At 37.7% G+C, this 27,907-nt stretch overlaps 2 protein-coding genes across 6 annotated transcripts in view; one reads left to right on the top strand and one right to left on the bottom strand.

The window, feature by feature from the left end:
• The window catches only part of Son (SON DNA and RNA binding protein), a 31,908-nt gene extending 5,603 nt beyond the window's left edge, over positions 1-26,305 (top strand). The window contains exons 3-12 of one of the 5 annotated variants that reach the window (XM_010608665.2): positions 1,522-7,386; positions 8,428-8,588; positions 10,401-10,547; positions 10,760-10,948; positions 17,509-17,619; positions 18,616-18,732; positions 22,800-22,947; positions 24,336-24,407; positions 24,512-24,627; positions 25,167-26,305. In XM_010608665.2, the coding sequence (XP_010606967.1) occupies positions 1,522-7,386; positions 8,428-8,588; positions 10,401-10,547; positions 10,760-10,948; positions 17,509-17,619; positions 18,616-18,732; positions 22,800-22,947; positions 24,336-24,407; positions 24,512-24,627; positions 25,167-25,325 (7,085 nt within the window). In that variant the 3' untranslated portion in view covers positions 25,326-26,305. Of the gene's footprint in view, positions 1-1,521; positions 7,387-8,427; positions 8,589-8,815; positions 9,688-10,400; positions 10,548-10,759; positions 10,949-11,050; positions 11,740-17,508; positions 17,620-18,615; positions 18,733-22,087; positions 22,168-22,799; positions 22,948-24,335; positions 24,408-24,511; positions 24,628-25,113 lie in introns of those variants that run through there. The other 4 variants (XM_010608667.3, XM_010608670.2, XM_010608668.3 and 1 more) reach the window with 4 other exon arrangements.
• Positions 26,306-26,752: 447 nt separating this feature from the next.
• Positions 26,753-27,907, bottom strand: part of Donson (DNA replication fork stabilization factor DONSON) — an 8,111-nt gene continuing 6,956 nt past the window's right edge. Inside the window, exons 10-11 of the mRNA XM_010608717.3 lie at positions 27,656-27,868; positions 26,753-27,081 (exon numbers count right to left, since the gene is read on the bottom strand). Coding sequence (XP_010607019.1) covers positions 26,944-27,081; positions 27,656-27,868 — 351 coding nt within the window. The 3' untranslated portion in view covers positions 26,753-26,943. The remainder of the gene's footprint in view (positions 27,082-27,655; positions 27,869-27,907) is intronic.

Below are 27,907 nucleotides of genomic sequence, written 5' to 3'. Positions count from 1 at the left end.
AATCAACTAAGATTTATTTGATTTCCTTTTGTGTGAGGGTAAATTCCATTTTGTAAATTTTCTAGGATAAGCAAATTCAAACTTACTTATTTACCTGGGGCTCAAACCTAGGGCCTTACATAGCTGGGCCTGGTGGCACAGGCCTATAGTCCCAGTACTCGGGAGGCTGAGGCAGGAGGATCGCGGTGAGTTCGAGACCAGGCTGGGCTACATAGTGAGTTCCAGGTCAGTCTCAACCTCATAGTGAGACTCTGTCTCAAAAAAACCAAAACCTAGGGCCTTACATATGCTAAGCAAGCGCTCTACCACTGAGCTGTATCCCCAGCCCTGAAATGTTCTTAAGTTTTGTGTTAAGGGATGTGGAAATTCTTGTCTATTTCTTAGTAGTTTAGAAGAATGTTTTTGGAAAAGATGTTATTTTTAATCAGGATGTGATGTAAGTGTGATAAGGTATAATTTGAGTGGATGTCACTATATGTATATTATGTGTGTGTGTGTGTGTGTATACTAGAAGTCACTAATTTTTTGCTGAGAGCTTACTATGTACTGTACTGGTATGTACTGGGCATTGTTGTGTACTTTACATATTTTAATTATCTTCTGACTCTACAATATATCAGTAATTTGGCCAGTGCCATTTATCTACTAAATGATGAATTGGCTGGGTGTGGTGGTGTATGCCTGTAATCCTAGCACTCCAGAGGCTGAGACAAGACTGCCTTGAGTTTGAAGCCAGCCTGGGCTACACAGTGAGTTCAAGGCTAGTCTGATATAATGTTGGAAATTTTAATGGGAATTATAACAGTATGGAATGTAGTCATTGATAAATTTAGTTTAAAGATAATTTAATAAATTTGAGAAGTGGAAAAAATCATTTTAATAGGTTTAAGATCCCCCTCTCTTTTTTGTTAGCCTGGATCTCACGGCAGTGTGTATAATAGCAGGTACTCTTAACACACTGTACATTCTCACCTCTAAAACACATCCTTTTTTAGTGGGGGGTACCAGGGATCAAACTCAGGAAGGACCTTGCGCTTGCCAGGCAGGCACTGTGCCATTGAGCTAAATCTCTGGTTCTGAAACACAAACTAAGAAATTGTTTTTGGTGTGTGTAGTTTTATATTATGGGAGAGGGAGATAGAGTCTCACTGTGTAGTGTAGCTGGCCTCAAATTTAGAATCCTTTTGTCTCAGCTTTCAGAGTGCCAGGGTTACAGGTGTGTGCCACTGCCCCTGGCTAAGTACTTAATTTTACCAGTGCTGGGGCTTAAACCTACAGACTCACACATTTGAGGCAAGTGGTCTAGCACCGAGTTATAACAACTCCTAAGATTTATTTTTAGTTAGGGATTTATTTGTAGAATATTGGAAAAGTGGTAGTCTCCATATTAGTTGCTAACTTTTCATTTAGCATGAGGTATTACACTTTGGTGCTTCAATGTGGAGTAAAAATAATGGTTTATATGATTTATCTCCATGTATTTTGGAGAATGTCTGACAAAATAATTTCCATTATTTTCAGACATGAAAGAGTCCTCCAGAAAAAGTAGATGTGTATCTGTACAAACAGATCCTACTGATGAAATTCCCAGCAAAAAATCAAAGAAGCATAAAAAGCACAAAAACAAAAAGAAGAAGAAGAAGAAAGAAAAGGAAAAAAAATATAAGAGACAGCCAGAAGAATCTGAGTCAAAGCCTAAATCTCATCATGATGGGAACATAGATTTAGAATCTGATTCCTTTTTAAAGTTTGATTCTGAACCTTCAGCGATGGCACTGGAGCATCCTATAAGAGCATTTGGCCTATCTGAGACCAGTGAATCTTCTACAGTTGTGCTGGAACCTTCTATATCATCAATGGAGGTATCAGAGCCTTACATCCTAGAAACTCTGAAGCCAGCTACAAAAACTGCAGAACTATCAGTTGGATCTGCATCAGTAATCTCAGAGCAGTCTATGGCAGTAACGTTGGAACCATCTGTGACAAAGATTGTGGATTCCTTTGCAACAGCACTGGTGCCTACAGCAGTACTGCTGAAGTCATCTGAGCCAGTTGCAACAATGTCTGTGGAGTATCAGATGAAGTCATCCCTGAAATCTTTGGAGCACACAGCTCCAGAGCCATCAAAAATGTTGCCAGAGCCTCCAGTAGCAAAAGAACTAGAGCCATCAGAAACCCTTCTGATAGCATCAGAGACATCTTCTGAGGTGCACCCTGAATCAAGCACATCAACAACAGATTTTCCAGAATCATCTGCAACTGAAGTGCTAAGATTGCCAGAGCATCCTGTATCATCAGAGATCGCAGATCCATCTGTGACAAGACCTCAGGAGTTGCTGGAGCTGTCTAAGATCTCAGCGGTGGAGCTGCCGGAGTCGTCGGTGGCCTCAGCGCTGGAGTTGCCGGGGCCACCTGCGACCTCCATGCCGGAGTTGCAGGGGCCCTCTGTGACTCCAGTGCTGGAGTTACCTGGGCCCTCTGCTACCCTGGTATCAGAGTTGTCAGGGCCCCTTTCTACCCCAGTGCCCGAATTGCCAGGACCCCCTGCGACAGCAGTGCCTGAGTTGCCAGGGCCCTCTGTGACACCAGTGCCACAGTTGTCGCAGGAATTGCCAGGGCCTCCAGCACCATCCATGGGGTTAGAGCCACCACAGGAGGTACCAGAGCCACCTGTGATGGCGCAGGAGTTGCCAGGGCTGCCTACAGTGTCAGCAACAGTAGAATTACCTGGGCAGCCTGCGGTAACAGTAGCAATGGAGTTGACCGAACAACCTGTGACGACGACAGAGTTCGAGCAGCCTGTGGGGATGACAGCGGTGGAACATCCTGGGCATCCTGAGGTGACAACGGCAACAGGGATGCTGGGGCAGCCTGAGGCAACGATGGTGCTGGAGTTGCCAGGACAGCCGGTGGCAACAACAGCACTGGAGTTGTCTGGGCAGCCTTCTGTGGCTGGGGTGCCCGAGTTGCCTGGGCTCCCTTCGGCAACTAGGGCACTGGAGTTGTCAGGGCAGTCTGTGGCAGCTGGGGCCCTAGAGTTGCCTGGGCAGCTCATGGCAACTGGGGCACTGGAGTTCTCGGGGCAGTCTGGGGCAGCTGGAGCACTGGAGCTTTTGGGGCAGCCTCTGGCAACAGGGGTGCTGGAGTTGCCTGGGCAGCCTGGGGCGCCAGAGTTGCCTGGGCAGCCTGTGGCAACTGTGGCGCTGGAGATCTCTGTTCAGTCTGTGGTGACAACATCGGAGCTGTCCACGATGACGGTGTCGCAGTCCCTGGAGGTGCCCTCGACGACAGCGCTGGAATCCTACAACACGGTAGCACAGGAGCTGCCTACTACATTAGTGGGGGAGACTTCTGTAACAGTAGGCGTGGATCCCTTGATGGCCCAAGAATCCCATATGTTAGCTTCTAACACCATGGAAACCCATATGTTAGCATCCAACACCATGGACTCCCAGATGCTAGCGTCCAACACCATGGACTCCCAGATGCTAGCGTCCAACACCATGGACTCCCAGATGTTAGCCTCTAGCACCATGGACTCCCAGATGTTAGCAACCAGCTCCATGGACTCCCAGATGTTAGCAACCAGCTCCATGGAATCCCAGATGTTAGCAACCAGCTCCATGGAATCCCAGATGTTAGCAACCAGCTCCATGGACTCTCAGATGTTAGCAACCAGCTCCATGGACTCCCAGATGTTAGCAACCAGCTCCATGGACTCTCAGATGTTAGCAACCAGCTCCATGGACTCTCAGATGTTAGCAACCAGCTCCATGGACTCCCAGATGTTAGCAACCAGTTCCATGGATTCTCAGATGTTAGCAACCAGCTCTATGGACTCCCAGATGTTAGCATCTGGTACTATGGATTCTCAGATGTTAGCCTCTGGCACCATGGATGCCCAGATGTTAGCTTCTGGTACCATGGATGCCCAGATGTTAGCTTCTAGTACCCAGGATTCTGCTATGTTGGATTCTAAATCTCCTGACCCCTATAGGTTAGCTCAGGATCCTTATAGGTTAGCTCAGGATGCCTATAGGTTGGGTCATGACCCTTACAGATTAGGTCATGATGCTTATAGGTTAGGACAGGACCCTTACAGATTAGGCCATGATCCCTACAGACTAACTCCTGATCCCTACAGGATGTCACCTAGACCTTACAGAATAGCACCCAGGTCCTATAGGATAGCACCCAGGCCATATAGGTTAGCACCTAGACCCCTGATGTTAGCATCTAGACGTTCTATGATGATGTCCTATGCTGCAGAACGTTCTATGATGTCATCTTATGAACGCTCTATGATGTCTTACGAGCGGTCTATGATGTCCCCTATGGCTGAGCGCTCCATGATGTCTGCTTATGAACGCTCTATGATGTCAGCTTATGAGCGTTCCATGATGTCCCCAATGGCTGAGCGCTCTATGATGTCAGCTTATGAACGTTCTATGATGTCAGCTTATGAGCGTTCCATGATGTCCCCAATGGCTGATCGATCTATGATGTCTATGGGTGCCGACCGGTCTATGATGTCGTCATACTCTGCTGCTGACCGGTCTATGATGTCGTCGTACTCTGCAGCTGACCGGTCTATGATGTCATCTTACACTGCTGATCGTTCAATGATGTCTATGGCAGCTGATTCTTACACTGATTCTTATACTGATACATATACAGAGGCATATATGGTGCCACCTTTGCCTCCTGAAGAGCCCCCAACAATGCCACCATTGCCACCTGAGGAGCCACCAATGACTCCACCGTTACCTCCAGAAGAGCCACCGGAGGGTCCAACATTAACTATGGAGCAGTCAGCATTGACAGCTGAAAATACTTGGCCTGCAGAAATGCCAGCATTACCTCCTGAAGAGAGTGTATCACAATCTGAGCCTCCTGTGAGTCAAAGTGAGATTTCAGAGCCTTCAGCAGTGCCTACTAATTATTCAGTGTCAGAATCAGAGTCTTCAGTGTTAGTGTCAGAGGCTGTTGTGACTATTCCAGAACCACCACCTCCAGAGCCAGAGTCTTCAGTTACATCAACACCTGTTGAGTCTGCTGTAGTAGCAGAAAATGAAATTGTTCCAGAGAGACCAGTGACTTGTGTGGCATCTGAAACTCCCATATCCGCTGAACCAGCTGCGTTAACCTCAGAGCCTCCTGTTATGACAGAGACTATAGAAACATTGGATTCCATGAAATTTGAAGGACATGTTGCCTCAGAGACATCTATGTCCCTGATGGATCCAGCTGTAATTATTCCAGAGCCAGCAGAGAGCATTCAGGAGCTTCCAGCCATGGCAGTTTCAGAGCCTTCTGCATTGGCTGTCCCAGAGTCTCCTGCTATGGCTGTCCCAGAGTTTCCTGCTGTGAGTGTCTCAGAGTCACCTGTCTTGGCTGTTCCAGAGTCACCTTCCATGGCTGTCCCAGAACTACCTGCCATGCCAAAGCCAGAACCAGCTGTGGCTGTCTTGGAGCTTCCCAGTTTGGCTGAGCCAGAGCATGTTACTGTTCCATTGTCAGCTGTTTCTGCCCTGGATCCTCCTGTGCCTGTCTTAGAACCAGCAGTATCAGTCCTTCAACCTGTTGTGATTGTTGCAGAACCATGTATTTCTGTCCAGCAATATACTGTGACAGTTTCAGAGCCTGCTGTCACTGTCTCAGAGCAGACTCAAGTAGTATCAACTGAGATGGTTTTAGAGTCTACACCAGTGGTAGCAGAATCTAGTGTTTCAACATCACATGTTATGAAAGGGATGAATTCATTATCTGGTGATCAAAATCTTGCTCCAGAGATTGGCATACAGGAGACTCCTCTGCATTCAGGTGAAGAGGCACATGCTGAAGGACACCTGAAAAGTGACTCTAATGAAAGTGAACATGGTGTTAATATAGACCTTAATATAAATAATCATTTAATTGCTAAAGCTATGGAAAGTAATACAGTGTCTACTGTTAGCACTGATTCTGTTAGTGGGATTGTTGAAGAGAAAATTTTGCCCATCAATGAAGCTAATCAATGCACAGTATTGGATATCTGCACTGGTGTTAGTGAAGCTGATGTAGGAGGATCTCTATCTTATACTGGTCCTCTTGCTCTTGAATCTGATACAACAGGAACTAATAAGGGTATTGAATTTGTCATGGCAACTGCTGTCACTACAATTAATAAATATGATGATGTTTCTTTAACTCCCCAAGATACTGAACATGACATGGTAATTTCCACCAGCCCCAATGGTGTTAGTGAAGCTGACATAGAGGGACCTTTGCCTGCTAAAGACATTCATCTTGATTTACCGTCCAATAATCTTGTTAGTACAGATACAGAAGAACCATTTTCTGTAAAAGAGAGTGACCAGACATTACCAGTTCTCAGCCCTAAAGAAAGTGGAGAAGATGAAGTACTTCTCCCTACTAAAGAGATAGTGTCTGATTCAGGATTTTGTGCTAACATTGATGAAATTAATGAAGCAGATTTAGTGAGACCATTACTTCCTAAGGACATGGAACGTCTTACAAGCCTTAGGGCTGGTATTGAAGGACCTTTACTTCCGAGTGAAGTTGAACGTGACAAATCAGCTGCCAGTCCAGTTGTCATTAGTTTACCCGAAAGAGCTTCAGAATCTTCTTCAGAGGAAAAAGATGATTATGAAATTTTTGTAAAAGTTAAAGATACACATGAAAAAAGCAAGAAAAATAAAAATCGTGACAAAGGTGAAAAAGAGAAGAAAAGAGACTCTTCATTAAGATCTCGGAGTAAGCGTTCCAAGTCTTCTGAACACAAGTCCCGTAAGCGAACCAGTGAGTCTCGTTCTAGAGCAAGGAAGAGATCATCTAAGTCCAAGTCTCATCGATCTCAAACACGTTCACGGTCACGTTCAAGACGAAGGAGGAGGAGCAGCAGGTCAAGATCAAAGTCTAGAGGAAGGAGATCTGTATCAAAAGAAAAACGCAAAAGATCTCCAAAGCACAGATCCAAGTCCCGGGAAAGAAAAAGAAAAAGATCAAGCTCTAGGGATAACCGAAAGACAGGAAGAGCCCGAAGTCGAACCCCAAGTCGTCGGAGTAGGAGTCATACTCCTAGTAGAAGAAGAAGATCTAGATCTGTGGGTAGGAGGAGGAGTTTTAGCATTTCCCCCAGCCGAAGGAGCCGCACCCCTAGCCGAAGGAGCCGCACCCCCAGCCGAAGGAGCCGTACCCCCAGCCGAAGGAGCCGTACCCCCAGCCGCCGGAGGAGATCAAGGTCTGTAGTAAGAAGACGAAGCTTCAGTATATCACCAGTCAGATTAAGGCGGTCAAGAACACCTTTAAGAAGAAGGTTTAGTAGATCTCCCATCCGTCGTAAAAGATCAAGGTCTTCTGAAAGAGAACGTCTAACAGATTTGGGTGAGTTGTTTGAAAATTTTGTAGTAGAAAATAACCTTAGTTTTTGTGATCTTGTATCAAATGTACTATTTTTGGATTTAGTGGATGAGGTAAGAATAGTATGTTTAGAAAACAGATAAGTGCACGTAATTACAGTTAAAAAGACCTGCTTTGGAGTATATCAGATCCAAAGTGTTTACATACTTGAATGTTTTATTTTGCTTGAGCCGTCTTTAACCAAAAATAGCACAAAAAGGTGGAAAAGTCAAGTTAAAAATAGGACTAGTGTATGCTCAGTTGTTCTGTATTCCAGCATACATCCTAGCAAATAAGCAAGTTTCTTGCTTAATAACTTAAATGTCTTAAATGCTCTAATTTTTCCTGATTTAAAGTAGTATGCAGAGATGAGTGGTTGATGTCTGTTGCATGTGGAGGGCAACATTGTGCAATTCCCAGAGTGATTACAAGTTTGTGAAAGAGATGTGGATAAAATGTATGTGGTCTTTTTACCAAATGGGAAAACTGCCAAAAAGGTAGATTGTGATGATTATTGTAGTATTGGTATGGAAAAGCACAGTGGTGAGGATTTTTTTTTTTTTTTTGGTACTGGGGATTGAATTCAGGACCTTGTGCTTGCAAGGCAGGTGGTGGTGGAACCACTGAGCTAAATCCCCAGCCCAAGGAATGTTCTAACTTAAGACTTGTTAGAAGAGATGGCACTTAAATTTGGGCTCAAAGAGTGATTTAGGGTATTGCCAGATTAGGAGGAAAGCATCTTTAAACTCACCACAATTTGGGAAATAAAGTTGACTTTGGAAGGTCTGTGTGTTAGAATCCTGTGTGGCTGTATGATTGTCAATTTTATAAAAAAAAATCAGTTATGTAATATTTTAATAGAAACTCAATTCTGTAAGGGCCACCACTTGAAAAGGGAACCAGAAAATGGTTTGATAACAGCTGTAACTTCGCAAGAAAATTGATGCCTTAAATTTTAGAATATGAAAGTTGATAATACTAAATGTATAGTCTTTAGGAAAACTGCTTACTTTTTTCCTTTTACAGATAAGGCACAGTTACTTGAAATAGCCAAAGCTAATGCAGCTGCCATGTGTGCTAAGGCTGGAGTTCCCTTACCGCCAAACCTAAAGCCTGCACCTCCACCTACAATGGAAGAAAAAGTTGCTAAAAAGTCAGGAGGAGCTACTATAGAAGAACTAACTGAGGTAAGCTGGACGGAATTCGTTTTCATTCTAAAGTGGATTATTCCAGGGATGTTGACTCTGGAGCGTGCCAAAACCCGAATTGTGGGCTGAACTGATAATGGCTGGCACCGAGTGGCCAAAACCCGAAATACAGATGTGGCAGCGGCAGAAGCTCTGTTTAGCAGGCCATTATCCGGGATGGCTAAGCTCCGCTAGCTAAGTTACTTCCCATTACTTTTGCTTTCCAGTTTTAGAAGCCAAACTGACTGAGGAGTGGGACCGTTCGTTTGAATGGAGGAGGTGTTCAGTGAGCAACACGCAGAAGCTCGCCTACAGTTTCGTTTCCATTCACGACGTGTTCACTGATCTCCACGAGTGTACTGCATATACGCAAAGACACAGACAATCTGCAGAAATGATCTTTTGCCACCGGAGCTTGGAAATTATTGACAATAGCTGGCCATTGCCTGAAAGGAACTTCTTTCGCATCAACATTTCGGGTTTTGGCTGTTTGGTACCAGCCATTGGCGATAATGGCCGGCCATTATCAGTTCTTCCTGCGGTTCGGGTTTTGGCAGTAACATATATTTTAAATACACTTTATTTTTGTTTTTAAGACTGTTGGGTCTTTTCAATGGAGGCTTTTTTGGGGAGGCTTTGTTTTATTATGTTGGGGGGGTGCTGAAATATTGCTGCTAGGATCCAGAAATACCACATTGTTTCATATATTGAAACTTGTTATTGGCTAGCCTTATGCCAGCCTGCCACTGTCAATATATTGTGTTTTTCTTGGTTACATGCTTGGTATATTCTGTGTTTTTGGCTAATTCAGCTTTTTATTCTATTGTAATATTTTTGATTGATATTAGATGTGATGAATTCTGCTTATATAGAGACAAGTCTACCCAGATTTACTCTGACCTTTTTATAGTCAGGTGATAAGAGTCTATTCCTTTGCTTCTCAGGAAGGGATTGACTTTGCTTTATGTGTCAGGCTGCATCAATTGCACCCTTTCTATCATGCCTTATTTTCCATTTGTAAGTTTCTGTTCCTTTAAAAGATTCAATCTACAAAATATTTATGGAGAGACATACTATCTGACCCTATCATAAATATTTCAGATTTTATTTTGCCATTCATTGGGGCTTATAAATTATAAAACTTTTTCTTTATTTAGATTTATTATAAGAATTACAGGTTAAAAAAAGAAATAAGGGCCTAGCAAAAGCTTCTGTTGGCTTACTTATTACTTAACAAATTCAACTTCATTATTTAAAACCCTACGAATACTTGATATTTGTTTTTAGCCTTTTCACTGCTCTTGTTCCTTCTAACAAGTTTTCTTTCACCTTTTTACCATCTGACCAGATGATTTTCTTTTCCTTTCCTAGCCATTTTTTATTTTCAAGCCCTGCCTGACTTTTCTTTCTTAAGCCTTTGTCCTTTCAGCACTTATATACCCAGTTTGTATTATATAAGTTTGCACTTGTTATTGTGTTGCTCTGTAAAAACGTTCTTTGATTATTTTTTAATGTATATGTATTCTGTCTCGTATTAGATTGTAAGCTCCTTGGGAGCAGGGACCATGCCTTTTTTTGTTTTTTTGTTTTTTTGTTTTTTTTTTTATTCCCCAGACAGTGCCCAGTACAGTGCTCTGCACATAGTAGGTGCTCAATAAATGTTGTTGACTGACTGACCAGTGTGTTTAAATGACAGCTAATAAGCTAACACTAATTTTGTCTACTTTTGAAAGGTGATTTTATGTACTCTAAAATTTTCCACATTCTATACAAACTATAAGATTTATTTTTTGTTTGTTTTTACTTTTAAAGAAATGCAAACAGATTGCACAGAGTAAAGAAGATGATGATGTAATAGTGAATAAACCTCATGTTTCGGATGAAGAGGAAGAAGAACCTCCTTTTTATCATCATCCCTTTAAACTCAGTGAACCCAAGCCCATTTTTTTCAATCTAAATGTGAGTATTAGTGCTTATGTATTGTGAAATAGCACAACTCATGGAGTAATTTAATGCCTAGTGTAATTTAATATATTAGGTTTTGCTTTAAATACTTTTAAGAGATAATAAAATGATGTACTCCAAAATTAATCCTTCATATTACATTGAAATTCTTCAGAAACCACTAATTAAGTTTTAATTAAGAAACTTTTTTTTTTATTTTTTTTAAGATTGCTGCAGCAAAGCCAACTCCACCAAAAAGCCAGGTTACATTGACAAAAGAATTTCCTGTGTCATCTGGATCTCAGCATCGAAAGAAAGAAGCAGACAGTGTTTATGGAGAGTGGGTTCCTGTAGAGAAAAATGGAGAAGAAAACAAAGATGATGATAATGTTTTCAGCAGCAATTTACCCTCGGAGGTAAGAGTAATATTTTGTATTTTTTTTTTTTTTTTTAATACCTGATTCTGCCATTTTATTGTTATTTTATATCTGATTTGGATTCTGTTTCACTCTTCTTAGGGCCGGGTTAAACGGCAGGGCCGGGTTAAACGACAGATGAAACATCCCGCAGCTTCTCATTTCACAGTAACTCGATGCAATTCACTTTGTGGGAATAAGCCACAAAGTGAAAAGCATCGAATTGCAGAGAAAAGTGTTATCACATCCCTACCCAACATTGGGCCCTCCATGCACTTGTGGGAAGGTAGCCCAAGGTACAACTATTTAGCTTCCCGTTTTGCTTCAAGGCTTTATAGCTCTAGATTTTGGTGGTAGCAAATTTTTTGGGTGGAGGGCTTGAGCGGAGAGAGGCAGATCTCAGGTTCAACACAAGAACTGGATTGGAAAAGGTCATTGTAGGGTGATGTGAACATCTTGGGTACATAGCCCATTGCTCTTAATTGATGGTTTCTTATTATTTCTGGGTTGTTTGTCAGATAGCCTTTAATTTTAATTGTTTTACCTTCTGTGCTACCTTGGTCCTTTTGAATTCTTGTGTTTAACCTAATGTTCAGCCTTGGTATTCCATTCCCTTCTCCTTACCCTCTTTGCTACTCGTAAAAATTGGAGAAGTGGAAATCATGCGTTGAAATTTCCACAAGGCTATAGTTGTATCTTGTCAAAATGACGCAGTTATCAATGCCAAGTGTCAAAACAACCCCATTAAAATGCCGCCTGATAATGTGCTGCTAAATATAGTGCACATAAAAGAGCAAGACTGTATATATATGTAAATATATATATATATCTGTATCTTTGTATGTATCTCTGTATCTGTACCTTTGCTGTATCTTTTAATAAACAGTTTACTTTTATTTAACTTGTTGTGCAAAGTCACGCTTGGGGGATTGGGGAGGGTGGAGACTTAATTAGGGGAGGTGGGCGTTTTAAATTATACCATAGACTAGTTGTCATCACCTCTAGCCCTTGAGTTTCAAAGCCTTAACATTTGTCCATGGATTGGACTAGGTGTCTGATGCCCTCATTAGGCTTCTTTTTCTTGCAGTTCTGGGATGTAGGTCTGAGAGACCTATACTGTACTCTTCATTCAGGCTCCCTACGTTGGCCATGTCAACATCTTTAAACACTTCCAGTTCTACAAATAAATCCTGGCTATAAAATCAGAAAGTAAACAGAACCCAAATCAGAAACTTTGATAGTATTTTTCCCCCACGCTATTCAAAGGTGACATTTTCACTGTGGCATTTTGTTTTGTTTTGTTTTTTTGACTAGTGGCATTTTGAAAGGGATACACATTCTATACAGTGAAATTGGACATAACTAGCCAGCACATCTTCCAGTCAAATATATTGGTGTTTAATCACATGGAATTCAACAATTGAAGAAAGTTATATCGACCAGTGAGGGGAAGCTGATTTGGACAATATTTTAGTGAAACCAACTGAGTAGCTCAATTGGTTAATCCCCAAATCGGGCTATTTGCACATCTGAAGTGGGAGAGATTAACTGACATTTGCAACTAACTTAATCTTACAGTAGCTGAATTATAAGTAAACCATGTTGGATTTGTAAGGCTTATTTAGAAATCTTGATAGCTGTGCTTTAAATTACTACTTTGTTGCAGATTAAGTATTTAAACAAATATATCTAGGGAGATTCTTTGAGAGGAAAATTTGCTAATAAGGTGAAGAAGACCTAAACTTTGCAGAATTTGAAGAGATTTTCCTGAGAAGAAAAATAACTAATTATTTTGACTTCCTGCAGTTGAACCTGGTGAAAGTGCTAAGTCCTGATTGTACTTGTTTTTGGATGAAGAGAATGTTTATATATTTTGTTCTCAGCTGTTCTTAGTCTTAAAACTGTGTGATGCCGTAGCTTCTCTCAAAAGTGGTTGTCAGATTTTTAATGAAAAGTTGAAGAGGATTAATTCTGTTGATACAAAACTTTTCAGTAGGATAGAAAGAGATATTCCAAGGGCTAAATGAAGGAAACAAGATATCTCTTCCTGGAAGATGATTACTGTTTGATAATGGAATTAGATTTAAAAAAATATTGGTTAACTTCAGTTCTAAACAAAAGAATGCCAAAATTTTAGGGAGAGAAAGGAGACCAGACTGTGCACTTTTACTTAGCAATAATGTTAAACACCCAGAGTAAAATATTCATAATATAAAATGTTCAAATTGAATTCTTTGCTTCCGTCTAAGTTTACTAAATTTGTAAAATTAATATTCTATGTATCAGTGTTTGTGGAATACTTTGATATTTCATGGGTGCATTGATCCTTTCGATTCTATAAGGACTTGAAATAAAGGTTCTCTAGATTAAAAGGAAAGTTCTGTTTAAATGGTCAACTTTTATTTAACTGAACATTTAAAAAATTTTTAATTCATCATTTGTTTTAATACATGGGATTTGTGGTGCTTTAGTCTTGACCATAAAACATTTAGGCAAAGATTTTGGGTTTTATCTCAAGGGCTCTTTGACATGAGTGGGCAAACGTGGATGGATTAGTGTAAATCCATATTTTATGGAAAAACAACTCAGACTATGTGCCCTTCTGCTATAGCATTGTCTTCCTACTCAGAAATGAGGCAGGATCATTCTCAATAAGGAGTGATTACAGAAGTTTAGTTTGATAGTTGATTTATAAACACAAAAGTTGGAAAAATCAATATTTAGAATTAAATAGTCTCTTTTTTTTTTTTTTGGTACCAGGGATTGAATTCAGGACCTTGAGCACGGTACCACTGACCCTTGGCCCTGGGGTATTCTTGTAATAAGGCAGCAAAAGGCTTACTGGTCAGAATATTTAAATGTACCCTCTGTCATAAGTATAAATGGAAGAGTAACTATATTCAACCATCAGTGTGAAGTTTTGTGTTGTAGCATAGATGTTTAGAGGCCCAGCTGAAGTGATTACTTAAATGTTCAGATCATCTTTATCTCAAACAGTGTGCTAGATTTGTATTCAGTCATATTCCTGCATCTCAGATAAATAAATTTTAAGTTTAGAAACTGAATTTACAAATTTTAGGAAAGTTTAATTGGAGTAATATGAACATTTTAATTGGAAATGAAATGTACTGCTAGGGTGTGTAATGTATAGCTTTGTTATCCTCTACCTTACATTGTTCTAGATGGTTAATACTAAATTTCTTTAAGTTATTTAAAATAGATAATTGTTTTTTGTTCACATTTAGATTAGTCTGGGTAGGAGTTACACTAGACAATTCTGAATGATACAATAAACTCATAATTCACGCTTTTAAAAAGACAAGTATATAATTGGGGCATGCTGTACTCAATGACTTTTCTTTTTAAAGCTTTTCTGTTATGTATGAACCTGTACATATTTGAGTAATTTTTGCTAAATACTTCAAATGTTTTATAGGCCATGCCTTTTTTCTTTTTTTTAACTGAAAATTTCCTGTTACACCTTTTAATTTGATATTACCTCTGTAAGTTTTCTTTTAATTACTACCCCATCCTAACAATTTCACAATTTAATATCCTTACACTGACATCCTACAAAAGTCTTACGATACTTGTTCTGTTTATATAAACAGGTTAACAAAATGAGTACGTTGATTTAGAAGGGTTTTTTAAATGATAAAATCATGAAAGGTAAATATACACTACAGATCATGAAATGCACATAGTGCCAACTGCAGTGTGTATTTTATTATACCTGAGAGCCCTTACAGGTTTTAGAAGTAATAGTGATCAGCATTGTTGCCAAGGTAGGGATGAAATAACTTGGGTAGCTTTTATTACTTGAAGGCTTGTTGATCAAACAAATTTAAGGTTCTTTTTGTTTATTGGTTTGTAGAGAGGCCTTTAACATCATTTTGATACCTTTCTCATATTACCTGTTTCTTAACAGTATTAAAGGATGGTCAAGATTCTAAATCACTATTTTCCATTGTAGTACTCACCAGCTACTGAAAAATTAGTACCTAGCCACATTTCAAGTACTCAGAAGCTATCACAGCAGAAAGTTCTGATGAGAGTACTGTTCTAGATGGTAGCTGTGGTATTTAATACTAATACATTAACATCTGGTATGACCTTTGAATATTAGTGCTTTGGAGATTTTAGTTTTTAAATGCCTTATTGCCTAACCTGAATTACCTTGAAAAGCTGGAAAACAAGCTTTTGAAATGTAAACTCTTGAGGATCCATCTTGACTATAACTTTTTCACATTTAAAAATATGACTGAAATTAAAAGTCATTATTTGGAAATAAAATTTTAATATGAACTTGCAGCTTGTTTGGTAAGTCTGCTGAAGAATAAGTTGTATTCTCAGGAAAAATAGTTGTAATTTTATCAAAGTAAATTCAAAGTTAGAAGTGAGTTTTTTGTTTTATTTTTTAAGAATAGGAAAAATTTATTGAGAGAAAGATGGCTTCTGCTTAAGAGAGACAGAAGGGGGACTGGAAAGTGGATCTCCCAAAAGTGAATTTAATATGAAATATTGGTTAGATATGAATGGTCATTCTGAACCTATGATGAAATATTTAGGTTACCTCTTCATAAAAGCCAAAGGATGAGTTCACAGGTATATTAGAAAAGTTTCCAAAGCCATCTAAGTGCATTTCTATGGCTAATTTGTAGTTGGAGATTAGAAGTCAGGGGTTGGGAATTTAAGTAGTCATGTTTTCTCCTATATTTTTACTGTTTAGCTTTTCCAGAACAACAGCCTAAGCAGCCCGGCACTTATAGATTGATTATAATAACCAGAGTTAAGTATGAGAAGACCATTTTTCAAATTATGGGCCTTCAGAAATTACATTGATAATCTTGACAGTTTTAGGAAACATCTAAGGTAGGCCTAGGTGACATCAGTTTTGGCCTGAAATATGTGCATTCTCATTGAAAGTCCTAGGACTCTCACAGAGGAGATCAGAGTTATGGTAATGAAATCACTTAAAGTAGAAGTGAAGGTATTCAGTGTTTTAGTCTGACTTTGCTAAAATTAAATCTTTGTTGCTGGGCGTGGTGGTGCCTGCCTGTAATCCCAGCACTCAGGAGGCTGAATATGAGACCAGCCTGGGCTACATAGTAAGTTCTGGTCAGCCTGAACTACATAGTGAAACCTTGTCTCAAAAACCCAAAAACAAAACTTTGTCCTCTTACGATACTCTTAATTTGTGTGGATAAGTTAACAAAGCAAGATCTTTTCAAGAGATCTAAAGAAGATAAAAATTTGTAATTTCTGGAAGAAAAAAAGGAATCAGGTGATTCAGCAAGATGACTAAACATAGTGTGAATAAAAAATTCTACAGGTAGGAAGAGGAAAATTCAGAAATCCTTACTATACCTAATACATATTCTCAGTCATCTTTATAGGTCATATTTTTAAAAGAATGGGTTTGTACACAGTTGTCTAATTGCAGCTATCTTCTATTTAAAAAAAAAATCCTCAACTATTTGAGTTCTTTATATATATTTGTCCTTTCCAGGAAGGTACCTACTAATCATTCTGTTTGAAAATAGTAGATCCTTCCTGTGCTGGATAAGTATTTTATGAAAGAGAATTTTCTTGGGTGAAATAACTGGAAACTATTAATGGGTTAAATAATGTTACAAAAAATCAAGAATTGATAAAAGTGTGCTCCTAATTTAGACAACAAACCACAAACTTTGTAGGTGTAGGTTTTTCCTCCTTCTATACTTAAGCCTTTCAAAGATCTGATAAATTTGGAATTTAAGTATTTTTTTTTTAAATTGAAATAACCTTTTCTTAGCAAAGTTTTTTCTCCCCTTCCATGGCAGGGATTGAACATGGGCCCTTAAGCATGCGAGGCTGTTGCTCTACCGCTGAGCTATATCCCTAACCCTAGCATAAGGTTTTAAAAGGTAGTCTGTTATCTTTGAGAAAAAACTTAAGATTTTAAAAGTGTCTCATTAAAGCCTGCATTAGAAGATGTTATAGACATCCACACAATTTTAATAATGTATATTCATTGAAAAGATTTACTTACATGCTTGATATATTGTTTGAAAAAATTAGGTTCTTAAGATCAGACTATATCCATGCTCAACTTTGAGAAGGTCACAGCTTTGCTGAGGAGTGAAAAGTGATTGTGACACCATAATGCTTTTCTGTTTGCTTATTCAGAAACTTTGCTTATTGTTTTTGAAGGTTAAAGTAATAAGTAGGTTAACATGAAAACTAAAAGGTATATAATTTACCACAGTTCAAAAGATTTTCACTTTACAGTAAATGACTCAGTGAAGACTAGAGATTTTTAAATTCTTAGTGAAAGTATATGATTATAATTGTGTATTGTAGAAAATCCACTGAAATCAGATTTTGGACTGCATTATACTTTGTAACTAACTTACCTTAATCCTCTGTTTTCCAAAGTTACTCTTGGGTCTTCTCATTTTATAAGGTTATTAGTAAGTAAGACTTTCGTTTCTTAAATACAGCAATACAAAGACAGGCACACTTTTTGGAATTTAGGGGGCTGTGGTAATTTAAGATAATTATCTCTGTTTTCCTTTTAGCCTGTGGATATCTCTACTGCAATGAGTGAACGTGCACTTGCTCAGAAAAGACTCAGTGAGAATGCATTTGATCTTGAAGCCATGAGCATGTTAAATCGCGCTCAAGAACGGGTATGTGGTCATTTTAATGTCTAAATAAGAATTTCATTACCTAGATGGTTGAGATATGAGAACATCCTAAATTGTGATACCATTTGTTAATCACCTGGCTTATTTTAAGAGAAAGTGATTGGGCTTGATTGTGCTATTGTTTATTATGTACTATATGGAAAGAATAAGATAGGAAAAAATTGTCTGCCCTCTTAAAGAGATTTTATAATCTAGTGTATAAAATAGCTAAGTGCCCACATTAGTCATATGAAGTTTGTAGGTGTTTGCTAGTTCATGTTTCAGTTAAAAAAAACAAACAGATGAAGTTTGTTTAAGTGATAGTCAAGATCACACAACTAGAGAGTTGGAGAAATTGGGATTCAAATCCAGAGATACTCAGTGCAGAATTATGCTTTTAATAATGGACATTTTCTCCATTTCTCTTTTATCTTTCTACATAGAAACAAGTATATGTTTAGACAGGAAATAACACTTGATTATATTCGGTAAACACAATTTCAGTGATTAAGATTGCCACAATGAATGTGATGTGGATCACAGGTTTCTTAAAAGGTTGTTTTATGTATTCAAGTGGATCATTAATTGTGTACTGTCTCACATTAATTAAAAATTCAGGTTGCAATAGCTTTTTTACAGTGCATTTTTATGAGAAGTAAAAGGAAGAATCTTTTGCCCACTTACTGTTTTTCATGTATCTCTGTGATATTTTAGAGATAACCCCTCATCTCTTGATATTAATGAAACTCACTGAATAGTAAAGATTTTCTTTGGGAAGTTGAGGCAAAAGATTTAGTTTTAAACCTTCAATGTCTAGTGATCCATTTTCAGGGTGACCATAACAGTGGAACATAATGTTTAAAAGTTTAGTATTTAAGTCTATTTTTCAGGATTTGCAGGAATGAAACTTTTTTCTTTATTAAATTATTTCATATATTATTAACAATGACATTTTAATCAGATAAGTTTCCCTTAGTTAAGGCAGCTTCTTTTTTTTAGATTGATGCCTGGGCTCAGCTGAACTCTATTCCTGGCCAGTTCACAGGAAGTACAGGAGTACAAGTTCTGACACAAGAACAGCTGGCCAATACTGGTGCGCAAGCCTGGATTAAAAAGGTACACAGTATGTGCACATATGAACATAACACAGTACAGTGTTAAATTTTTTTGGTGGGAAAATGTTTTATTTAAAAATGCATGAAGAGGCTGGTGACTTTAACCAAAGTTCCTGAATAAATCTGCTGTGTGTATATGCTCCAGGATGGACAATGAAGATGGACTGGAGTCATGAGACAATGTCAAAATTTATAAATATGGCTCAAGAGCCACTCAGTTTATATTCTAAGGTTATTTTTATTTATTTTTTGCTGCTGCTACTGGTTTTGGTGGGGGTGGTTTTATTTAACTGTGTTTTGAATGCTGTGTCAGGTGCTGTTCAGAATATTCCACAGTTCCTGTTGGACTACTAACCTAATCATTTCAAAGCAGTGGTTCTCAAATTTTCTTCATCATGGGATACTTTATTACAGGTTTATTTTTGGTGGATCACTACCCCCACAAGCCCTCTATCACCCTAATGTTCTGTTCCTCTATTCCTCTGTCCTTGTCCTCTCAGTAGTGCCTGCACCCTCTTCTAAGATCCCTTGGCTCCTACTCCTCATGCCTCTTGTGACTTCCAGCCCCAGGTTCCTATATGGTGGTCTGCTGTTGATTACAGCAAGTGGTTGGGAGGCCCTAGTATTAGCACTGCATGTATTGAACTTGCCATGGGACTGGAAGGCTGGGGGGAGGATGGTTGGAATGTGGGGTGGGCAGTGTTGAAGGGTGGTAAAAGGGCTGGGGAGGGGATGGAGTTATTATCTGTGGACCACCACATAGGCCCTGGTGGCCTTTGGTGATCCACAGGCTGGATTTGAGAACCACTGATTTCATGAAAAAACAGGATATATAAATCAAGGGAGAGGATGGACACTTCGTGCTATGAAGATGTAGGTGCACCTGGTCTGATTCCTGCAGTGAGATGTGTGAACTCCACCTCTGGCTGCCTTTCTGTTGGGGGAGCCTTAGGTGGTGAAGAAGGGCTTGCTGAAGAAAAAAGCATTCTGGTGAAGGGATGTGGGTCTGCTGGATGGGTAATGGGGAATTTGTTTCAGGAGTACTGGCAGCATAGCAGTGCTGAAACTGGGAGGCTGCGTGGTCTAGTGGATTGGGAAGGTTTCTTTATCCTGCTGTACTCCTGACTCCTTGTGTGATCATGGGCAAGTAATTCTCTGGAATTTCAAAGATTCCCAGGTGTCAAGTGGAGACAGGTCCACTTTATTATTGCCTCACAGTGTTAATAATGTGATAGGTATGTTTTAGAAAATTGGAATGAGTGCCAGTCATGGATGAGTTTCTGTAAAATGATACTCTCTGCTTCAGGGGTGATATAACATTTCAGTTTTGATAGTATTGTCTCTGTTGACCCTCTTAACAGATTAATGAGACACATACTCTCATTGTGCCTGTCTTCAAGAGTTATAATACTAATATGTATACATTGATACATGGTTAGATTAAAAAATTAAAACTCAGTTTACTGGGAGGGGTTGGTATTAATCTACCAAAATATTTTAAGAATTTGCATTAATTTTAAATTTTATACTAATACATTACTGTTAAAGTGGCTTTCATCTTAGTGGGAACAATTATAAACGAACATCTTTTTTTTTTTGGTTTTTCCCTTGGAGCTGGAGACCAAACGAGAGCTATGTGCGTGCTAATAAGCATGGGATCTACCACTGAGCTATAATCCCTGATTCTGTGACACTAGTTTTGAATCTGAGTGCTCAGTAGTTTAGGAAGTTAGAGGGGAAGCTTATGGTATTTTAACAAAGCCATAATAAACAGTCCATATATTTTGCTTTCATTGTAAAATTTTGGTCTTATCGTGTAATGATATGCTGCTCCAAAAAGTTTTAATGTTTATATATCCTCCCATTAACATAAAATAACTTTTACAAAGTGAATCTTTCACTGATTCAGTTTTTCCACAGCTGCTATCAGTCCTGGAGACAGCTTACAGATTTTCAAATAAAATGTTTAGTGAACTCAAAGTTTTATTTTTACATTTTACATAAAATATACCTTGGGAAGCAAATCATTTGAATGAATTTCATGAGGTAATGATGTGTTCAAAAGACCAAGCTTTGAATTAGAAGAAAGCAATCCTTTCAACGAGCCAGAACATTTAGAAGTCATTGGGCTATTGAAAATTTAGTATTTCTAACACAAATACTAAGCATTAAATATACTTCAGATACTTGCTCAAATGCTCACTCATTTCTTGATTTAGTGCAGCCCAGTACTCTGTGTGAAAAAAAAAAAAGGGGAGTACCAACATTATACATGTTCTTTTTTAGTTTGTTACAATATATTTTTAGATTGGCCTATATTCCAGTTCAGAAGTAAAATATTTAAAATTTTAATTTTAAGGACTTTTAAGTTCCTAGAATGAAATTATTTGGACATACCTTGATAAATACTGTGTTTTACTTTGGTCTGATTAGACTAACCAGCTTTTATGTTGCATACACACTGGGTAAAATAAACAGGTTGAAGGTATTAAGAGAATAGAAACAATTGAAAACATGGGTTATTTGGGATTTATATTGTACTCTGTCTGCACAGTTGCCCTTTTTTTTAGGATTGTTTCCTGGAAAAGAGGGGCAGATGAACCTGGAAGTAAGTAAAAGTCATTCTAGGTGTGTAGTATCAAGGCAGTTGATATCCAAGCATCAGCTAACTTTCTCTTTATACATCTACACTGCATGGCCTGCACCAAATAAGGAACTGAACCAGGGGTATGTTTTTACCTCCACAGCTGCCTCCTTCCATCAGAGCACCTTGTTGAACTTAATGTCAAGTCACAAATCATTGGCATGTTTTCTACCCAGCATTTAATTATAAAGCTGGGAAACAAAGATTACATAGTTTTACTATTGTGTAAAACGTACGATGTTTTGAACACTTACTAACTTATCAATGAAGGAAATAATGTACACTATTTACTTCAAAAAGTTTTGATTACCTCTGTTGATAAGTTAATCACTTTTGTGTGTGTATATATATATATATATATATATCTTTTAGAGAACATTATCCTAAATTTAGTAATAAGGTGAAATAAAATATGATTTGGGGCTGTGTGTTGTGTTTCATTTAAAAACAATGTCCTTACAGAGCTACAGTAGATAGAATTCAGCACTGTTACATGTATGAGGATGCCCATTAAAAGGGGGCATTGAATATTCTTCCGATGTTAAAATAATGGACTGTCGACCATGCTAATGTATATAGTTGTGCATCTTACGACATTAAGTGGTTTGCTGCTTTGATGGAAATTATGGTTCAGTGGGTTGGATACGAGAGAGATGATTGTTCACAGAATAACCTGTGAACTTTCACCCCTCTGTATGGAAACTTGTTTCAGGGCCAAATCCTTGTAGCTGTCTTCTTGCCCCGGTCAGTGCCAGCCGTACTAGTCACAACACTGCTGCTACCGAGGCCTAGGTATGTAAACATTTAAGGAGTTTTTTAAGTCTTTTAACATCAAAGCTAGGTTTTAAAAGAGTGCCACTTCATTTTGGTATACTTACCAGGGTACTTTGTGTGGTTATCTTCAATTTATTACAGTGTAATTTTAAAGAGTTTGTTTTATAGGGATTTTCTGAGTAAAAATATTTATACTTATAGTAGAATGGGGAAGAAAACTTTGGATGGCAACAGTATGCTTCTTCAGTGTCCAAACTATTTCTAAATGATTTCTGGGCTTTATTCATAAACTAGGTACACCTGGGACAATTAATATTATTGACTTTTAACATTGCCTTCTTTTTATTTTGCAAGCTAAGAAGAGATACCAGTGAACCTAAATAGTGGACGAAAACAGGAGTGTTCTAATTTTTTTTGGAGGGGGGAATGAGGGACTACTGTTTTAAAATTGACATTTGACTTTCAAAATACTATTGGTAATGTAGAATATATATAATACAATACATATTAAGTACATAGACATTTAAATTTAATTGTGGTAACAGATCTAGAAGTAAAATAAGATTTCTCTTTTTACAAAGTTACCAATGAGTCTGCAGTCAAGTTCTAACTGTAAAATGGGGACATTGTACCTTTCTTTCTTTGGATAGGATCAGTTCTTAAGAGCAGCCCCAGTAACTGGAGGAATGGGAGCCGTTTTGATGAGAAAAATGGGCTGGAGAGAAGGAGAAGGATTAGGAAAAAATAAAGAAGGAAATAAAGAACCTATTCTAGTTGATTTTAAGACAGACCGAAAAGGTAACGAGTTCATTTTTTAAATGTTTATTATGTTTCACCATTTATACTGTATTTTGGTCCTGGTCATCCTGAACTATAGGCATTTCTTGTGTATTGTCATATTGTCAGACATTTTAAACTTGTTTTCATACATTGGAGCTCATTTTTTTACGGTTGGGGATACTAGAGCTTTCAACGGTATCTTTCATCATGTGACTTGCTAAATATGAAAATGTGTACATTAGACCACAAATTTAATTAGATTTAATTTGGGATTTCCATAGTTTTTTATTTCTAGGATTTGATTTTTTTTTCCTCTGATGGTTAAGGTATTTTCCTTAAATTTCCTATCAATGTGCTGATTTGTCTTTACTTTATAAGTACTTTTTGCTTTTCCTTTTCACATCAATAGTTAAGTTTGACAACTGTTAGACCAACTGCTGCTACCTCTGTATTGCCTCCTGTTGGGGCCCCTTGGAGTATTTATCACTAACTATACTTTGCTGTTATCTTCAGATACTGGGGGTTGGAGAGAAGACCTCTGTAGCTTCCATGTAGCTGCTGAGTATTAAATGCATACTTAGTACTCCCAAGTAATTTATTCTCATGGAACAATATAATTGGAATCACAAGTGGCTGCTTGCTCTGTTTCCTGGATTGTTTAGGCCCAGTTTTTAAAAATAGAAAATTATTCTCTGTAATCAAACAGGTGGGTTCAAGAAAATAAATCATTAGTGCATTTGGAAACAGAGTAGGTATACAAGTGTGTGTTACATAATTCCAGGGAATGTTTTCCTTGGAATTATGCAACATGACTTGGGTATAATTTCTGAGAACAGCACACTGTCCAGAATAGGAATAGTGAATGTTAATATACTAGCATGTAATCAGGTAAGGACTAGTTGAATAGCTTTCTGTATTTTGGGGGTTCTTAATATTGTTAGTCTTCTTCGTAACAGATTTATGGAAGGTGAGATTATAGGGAATTTGTATTTATCTCTGGAGAAATATCTCATTTGTTAAGAAAGGGAGATTTTGCTAGGACAAAGGGGAAGCATGTACCCGTGGAGACACTGCCCTTTTCATTCAAAATCCTACCCACCTTAACCAAGAATCTTTTTTTTTTTAAAGAATAAAATCATTTGCAATCAGTAGGTACTACTAAAGCTAATACAAAGAAATAAACCTGGAGATGTTTATATGATAACTTGTATTATCTATTAATATTCTGTTTATATATTTTAATACCAAGATACGTTGAAATGGTAAATGAGAATATTGATAAAACCACTGTTGTATCAGCCTTTGAAGACTTCAAATTCAGGCTGCTTCAGTGGGCATTTTTGTTTCTCTACATTTAAAATGATGCTTGTGATACTGATTTTTGTGAATATCTGGCTTTTATTTAGGTCTTGTTGCTGTAGGAGAAAGAGCACAAAAGAGGTCTGGGAACTTCTCTGCTGCAATGAAAGATTTATCAGGTGAGAGAACACTTGAATTTCCATGTGTCCCATACATACCTCAAATTCATTTTTGTTGTCAGAATTTCTGGAAAACAATTTATAACTTTTTTTCCCCCCTCCAGGCAAACATCCCGTGTCTGCCTTGATGGAAATCTGTAATAAGAGAAGGTGGCAACCACCTGAATTTCTTTTGGTCCATGATAGTGGCCCTGATCATCGCAAACATTTTCTCTTTAGGGTAAATATGAATTTCTGCACTAATAGTATACATTTAATTTGATGACTTAATGTTAGAGGGTGAAGGGACAGCATGATACAATCACAGTATTCTGTGGATTGTGGGTACATGTATGTGTGACTACAGTGGTGGGGTTTTTAAACACCGAGGCATGTCTTAATAGGATTTGTAATATATAATTTTTAAAAATCAGGGAAAGATACGGGCAAAATCTGGCAAAGAAATTGTTCATAGAACCTCTAGTGGAATGTGGGGAATTAATCTTAAAACTTTTATCAAGCTTTCTAATTTTAAATTTAGAAAACTGGTTTGAATTTGCAGTCCATTTTTCCAAATCATTTGCTTCTTTTGGGCTGAAATAATTTACATTGAATACTATGGGTTATATATTTTAAAAATTATTTTTCTAGCATTTAGTGAAAAAAATACAAAGCTAATAGATATTAAAGTTTGATGCTGTTCTTATTGTATGTTTTTCTTGAATAGGTATTGAGAAATGGAAGCCCTTACCAGCCCAATTGTATGTTTTTCTTGAATAGGTATTGATAAATGGAAGCGCTTACCAGCCCAGCTTTGCCAGCCCTAATAAGAAGCATGCTAAAGCCACAGCAGCTACTGTGGTTCTTCAAGCAATGGGCCTTGTACCAAAGGACCTCATGGCTAATGCCACTTGCTTCAGGAGTGCCTCACGTAGATAGATTGAGGTTTTATATTAATCATTTCAGATAATTTTACTCTGCATCACAATGTATGTCCTCTTTAATGTTGTAAATATTTGGCAATTTAAGACATTGTGTAAAAAGCAATCTGTACAAACATCTCCAGGCTTTGATTTTTGTACCATGGAAATTGTATTTAACCATACAGGGTTTTGGTATGTTTATATTGTTTACCTTAGTGATGTATTTAAGTGGCTAACATCCAAACAATTGTTTGAAGGCATCAGTAATCTTCAGTGTGGAATGTTAAATAACGCTTTTATACTGTATTTTGTACTATGATGTAACTTCCCTTCCTTATGGCTAGGCTGCTGTAACACTTGCCTGTAATCAGTGAAGGGCTGTGCACCTTGTACTATTTCAAAATGGGTTCTGCTGGACAGATACTGGGCCAGTGTTATTGAGGTAATCAATCAAGCAAGATCTGTTCCACAGGGCTAATGCCACCATCCTCCCTTAAAATTTTGTAGAGGTTATAAAGAGAAAGTGATGTTGTGTGATGATCAGCACTAAGTCCTGCATTCCCATTAAAGCCACTTTGGTCATAAGAAGGGAGTCAAAATGAAGTCTGACTAGAAATCTACTGCAGAGGCCAAGTACATTTAGTATGGCTTGAGTTGTGATATAGTTTTACTTTGATGTGCATTTTGAATTTCAGCTACACCTAGGTAGACGTAAAATGATAATTAAAAAATGCTGTAACCAACTTATCTAATAAAATTGGCAACCAGCCATTATTTTGTTGACTATGAGAAAGTTTATGTTAATTTTTAGGGTCTGATAGAACTATTTCATGTGTATTACAGTGGTATTCATATGCTATGTCTCTAAACTTTATTTTCAAAAGCTTAAGGCCCAAATACAAACTTCTCTGGAATAAATGTGGTGTTTTATTTTCTGGATCATAGAGTGAACATACACATCTTCATTAAGTACTATTATCTAAACATATTAATTTCAAGCACATACACACATGCACGCACACACCCCTATAAATACATTAAATGCAACTTTGCCACAATAGCTGAGCATCTAACTCTTAATGCTATTCTATATGGAGTACAGAATAACCTTATTTGTGTGAATTAATTAGCATGTATTAAAAACAGGAGAATACAGGAATTTATAAATCGGTAAACATGGTTTGGTAGAAGAATCAGCTTAGAGATACTGTCTCTACCATGTACTTTTAACAGTAACTTCAGTTGTAATATTAGGGAAAATTTCATGAAATAATTTTTCATGAAATAATTGCTACAGATTTAATCTCATGTAAGGAAACACTTTAATTTGCTTTTCTACTCCATTTACAAATATAGCTTGCAGACAGAATTCTCATTCAAGTTACTTGGGGTTTGAAAAAAGTTTTCATCATCAAACCTGAAAATCTAGTATAAAACAGTAAAACCAAAATGTTGATTTACAATCTTTACACTATTGCTCAGTGCATGTAATAAAATTAAAAGTTGAGTGTAAACATTTCAATATTTAAGTATATTCCTTTAACTTCCAAAAGGAAATGTAAAGACAAAAGAATCTTGAGTTTTTTTGCTAGGAGGTTTTTCCTCAAAGATTCCTTTAAGGCTTACTTTGATGTTTAGGATCTCCAATTACAAAGGTAGTCATTCATGTCCACATGCCGTAAAGATGATTTCCCCAGTAATGGTATTTCACTAAGTTGCTCCAAAGTCTTCGGGTGCAACCCGCAGTTAGCCAGTTCCTTATGAATAGCTTCCTATGGAAATATGTACACATAAGTCTTTGAAAGAGTATATTAGCTTCTGAACAGTTTTAAATGATTATCACGAAAACTGACAAATGGCTCATTCCTGTAATGCATTGTTTCTACACATGCTGATCCTAAGAATTTATGTATAGACCAAACCCTACAGTTTTTATAGCTAGTTGGTAATGTGGTAGTTTTATACACCTATATAACTACACAAAAATCTAAATCTTGAAAATGAGATATATATGACTCCCATAGTAAAGTTTTCATAAACTACAAAAGAACTGGATCTGAGAGGGCAATGAAAATAGCAGGTCTAAGGGAAGTTTCCCAAGCCATTGCTTACCTCATAAAAACTTACTCCTTACGATGGATTTTATTATTTAAAATTTTACTACATAATGATTACATTCATCGTATTTATTCATAAAGCATTTAATTCCTTTTAACTGATTTGACAGTATTTTTAGAACCTGAAGCACAAATTCACCTCATAAATGAACTCTCTGCAGCTAGGAAGTTTCCCAGTTGTAGCTAGGAAATAACCTACAACTAAAGCTGTTTATAGGAATCTACTTACTTTATCCAGTACTTTATCCAGTGGTAGGCAGATATTAAATACAGCTGTTGGCTCATGTGGATAGAGTCCTGCAGAGAATGACCCACTCTGTGAAGATTTGAGTAGCCTGGTTATAGAATATAGAGCATGAGGCATGATTGGACCTGTAATCTCCAAACTGAATTGATCTTGGTATCCAGAAAGAGCTTGTGTCTTCACATTAACACTCCGCGCCTTCATGAAAATTAAAAAAAAAAAAAAAAAAAAAAAAAA

The sequence above is a fragment of the Fukomys damarensis genome, unplaced genomic scaffold (genome assembly GCF_012274545.1).
Source record: "Fukomys damarensis isolate Sample0158 unplaced genomic scaffold, DMR_v1.0_HiC HiC_scaffold_24, whole genome shotgun sequence".
In the NCBI taxonomy this organism is placed as follows: domain Eukaryota; kingdom Metazoa; phylum Chordata; class Mammalia; order Rodentia; family Bathyergidae; genus Fukomys; species Fukomys damarensis.
The sequence above is the reverse complement of the archived record's forward strand: the minus strand, read 5'-3'. Positions and strand labels throughout refer to the sequence as shown.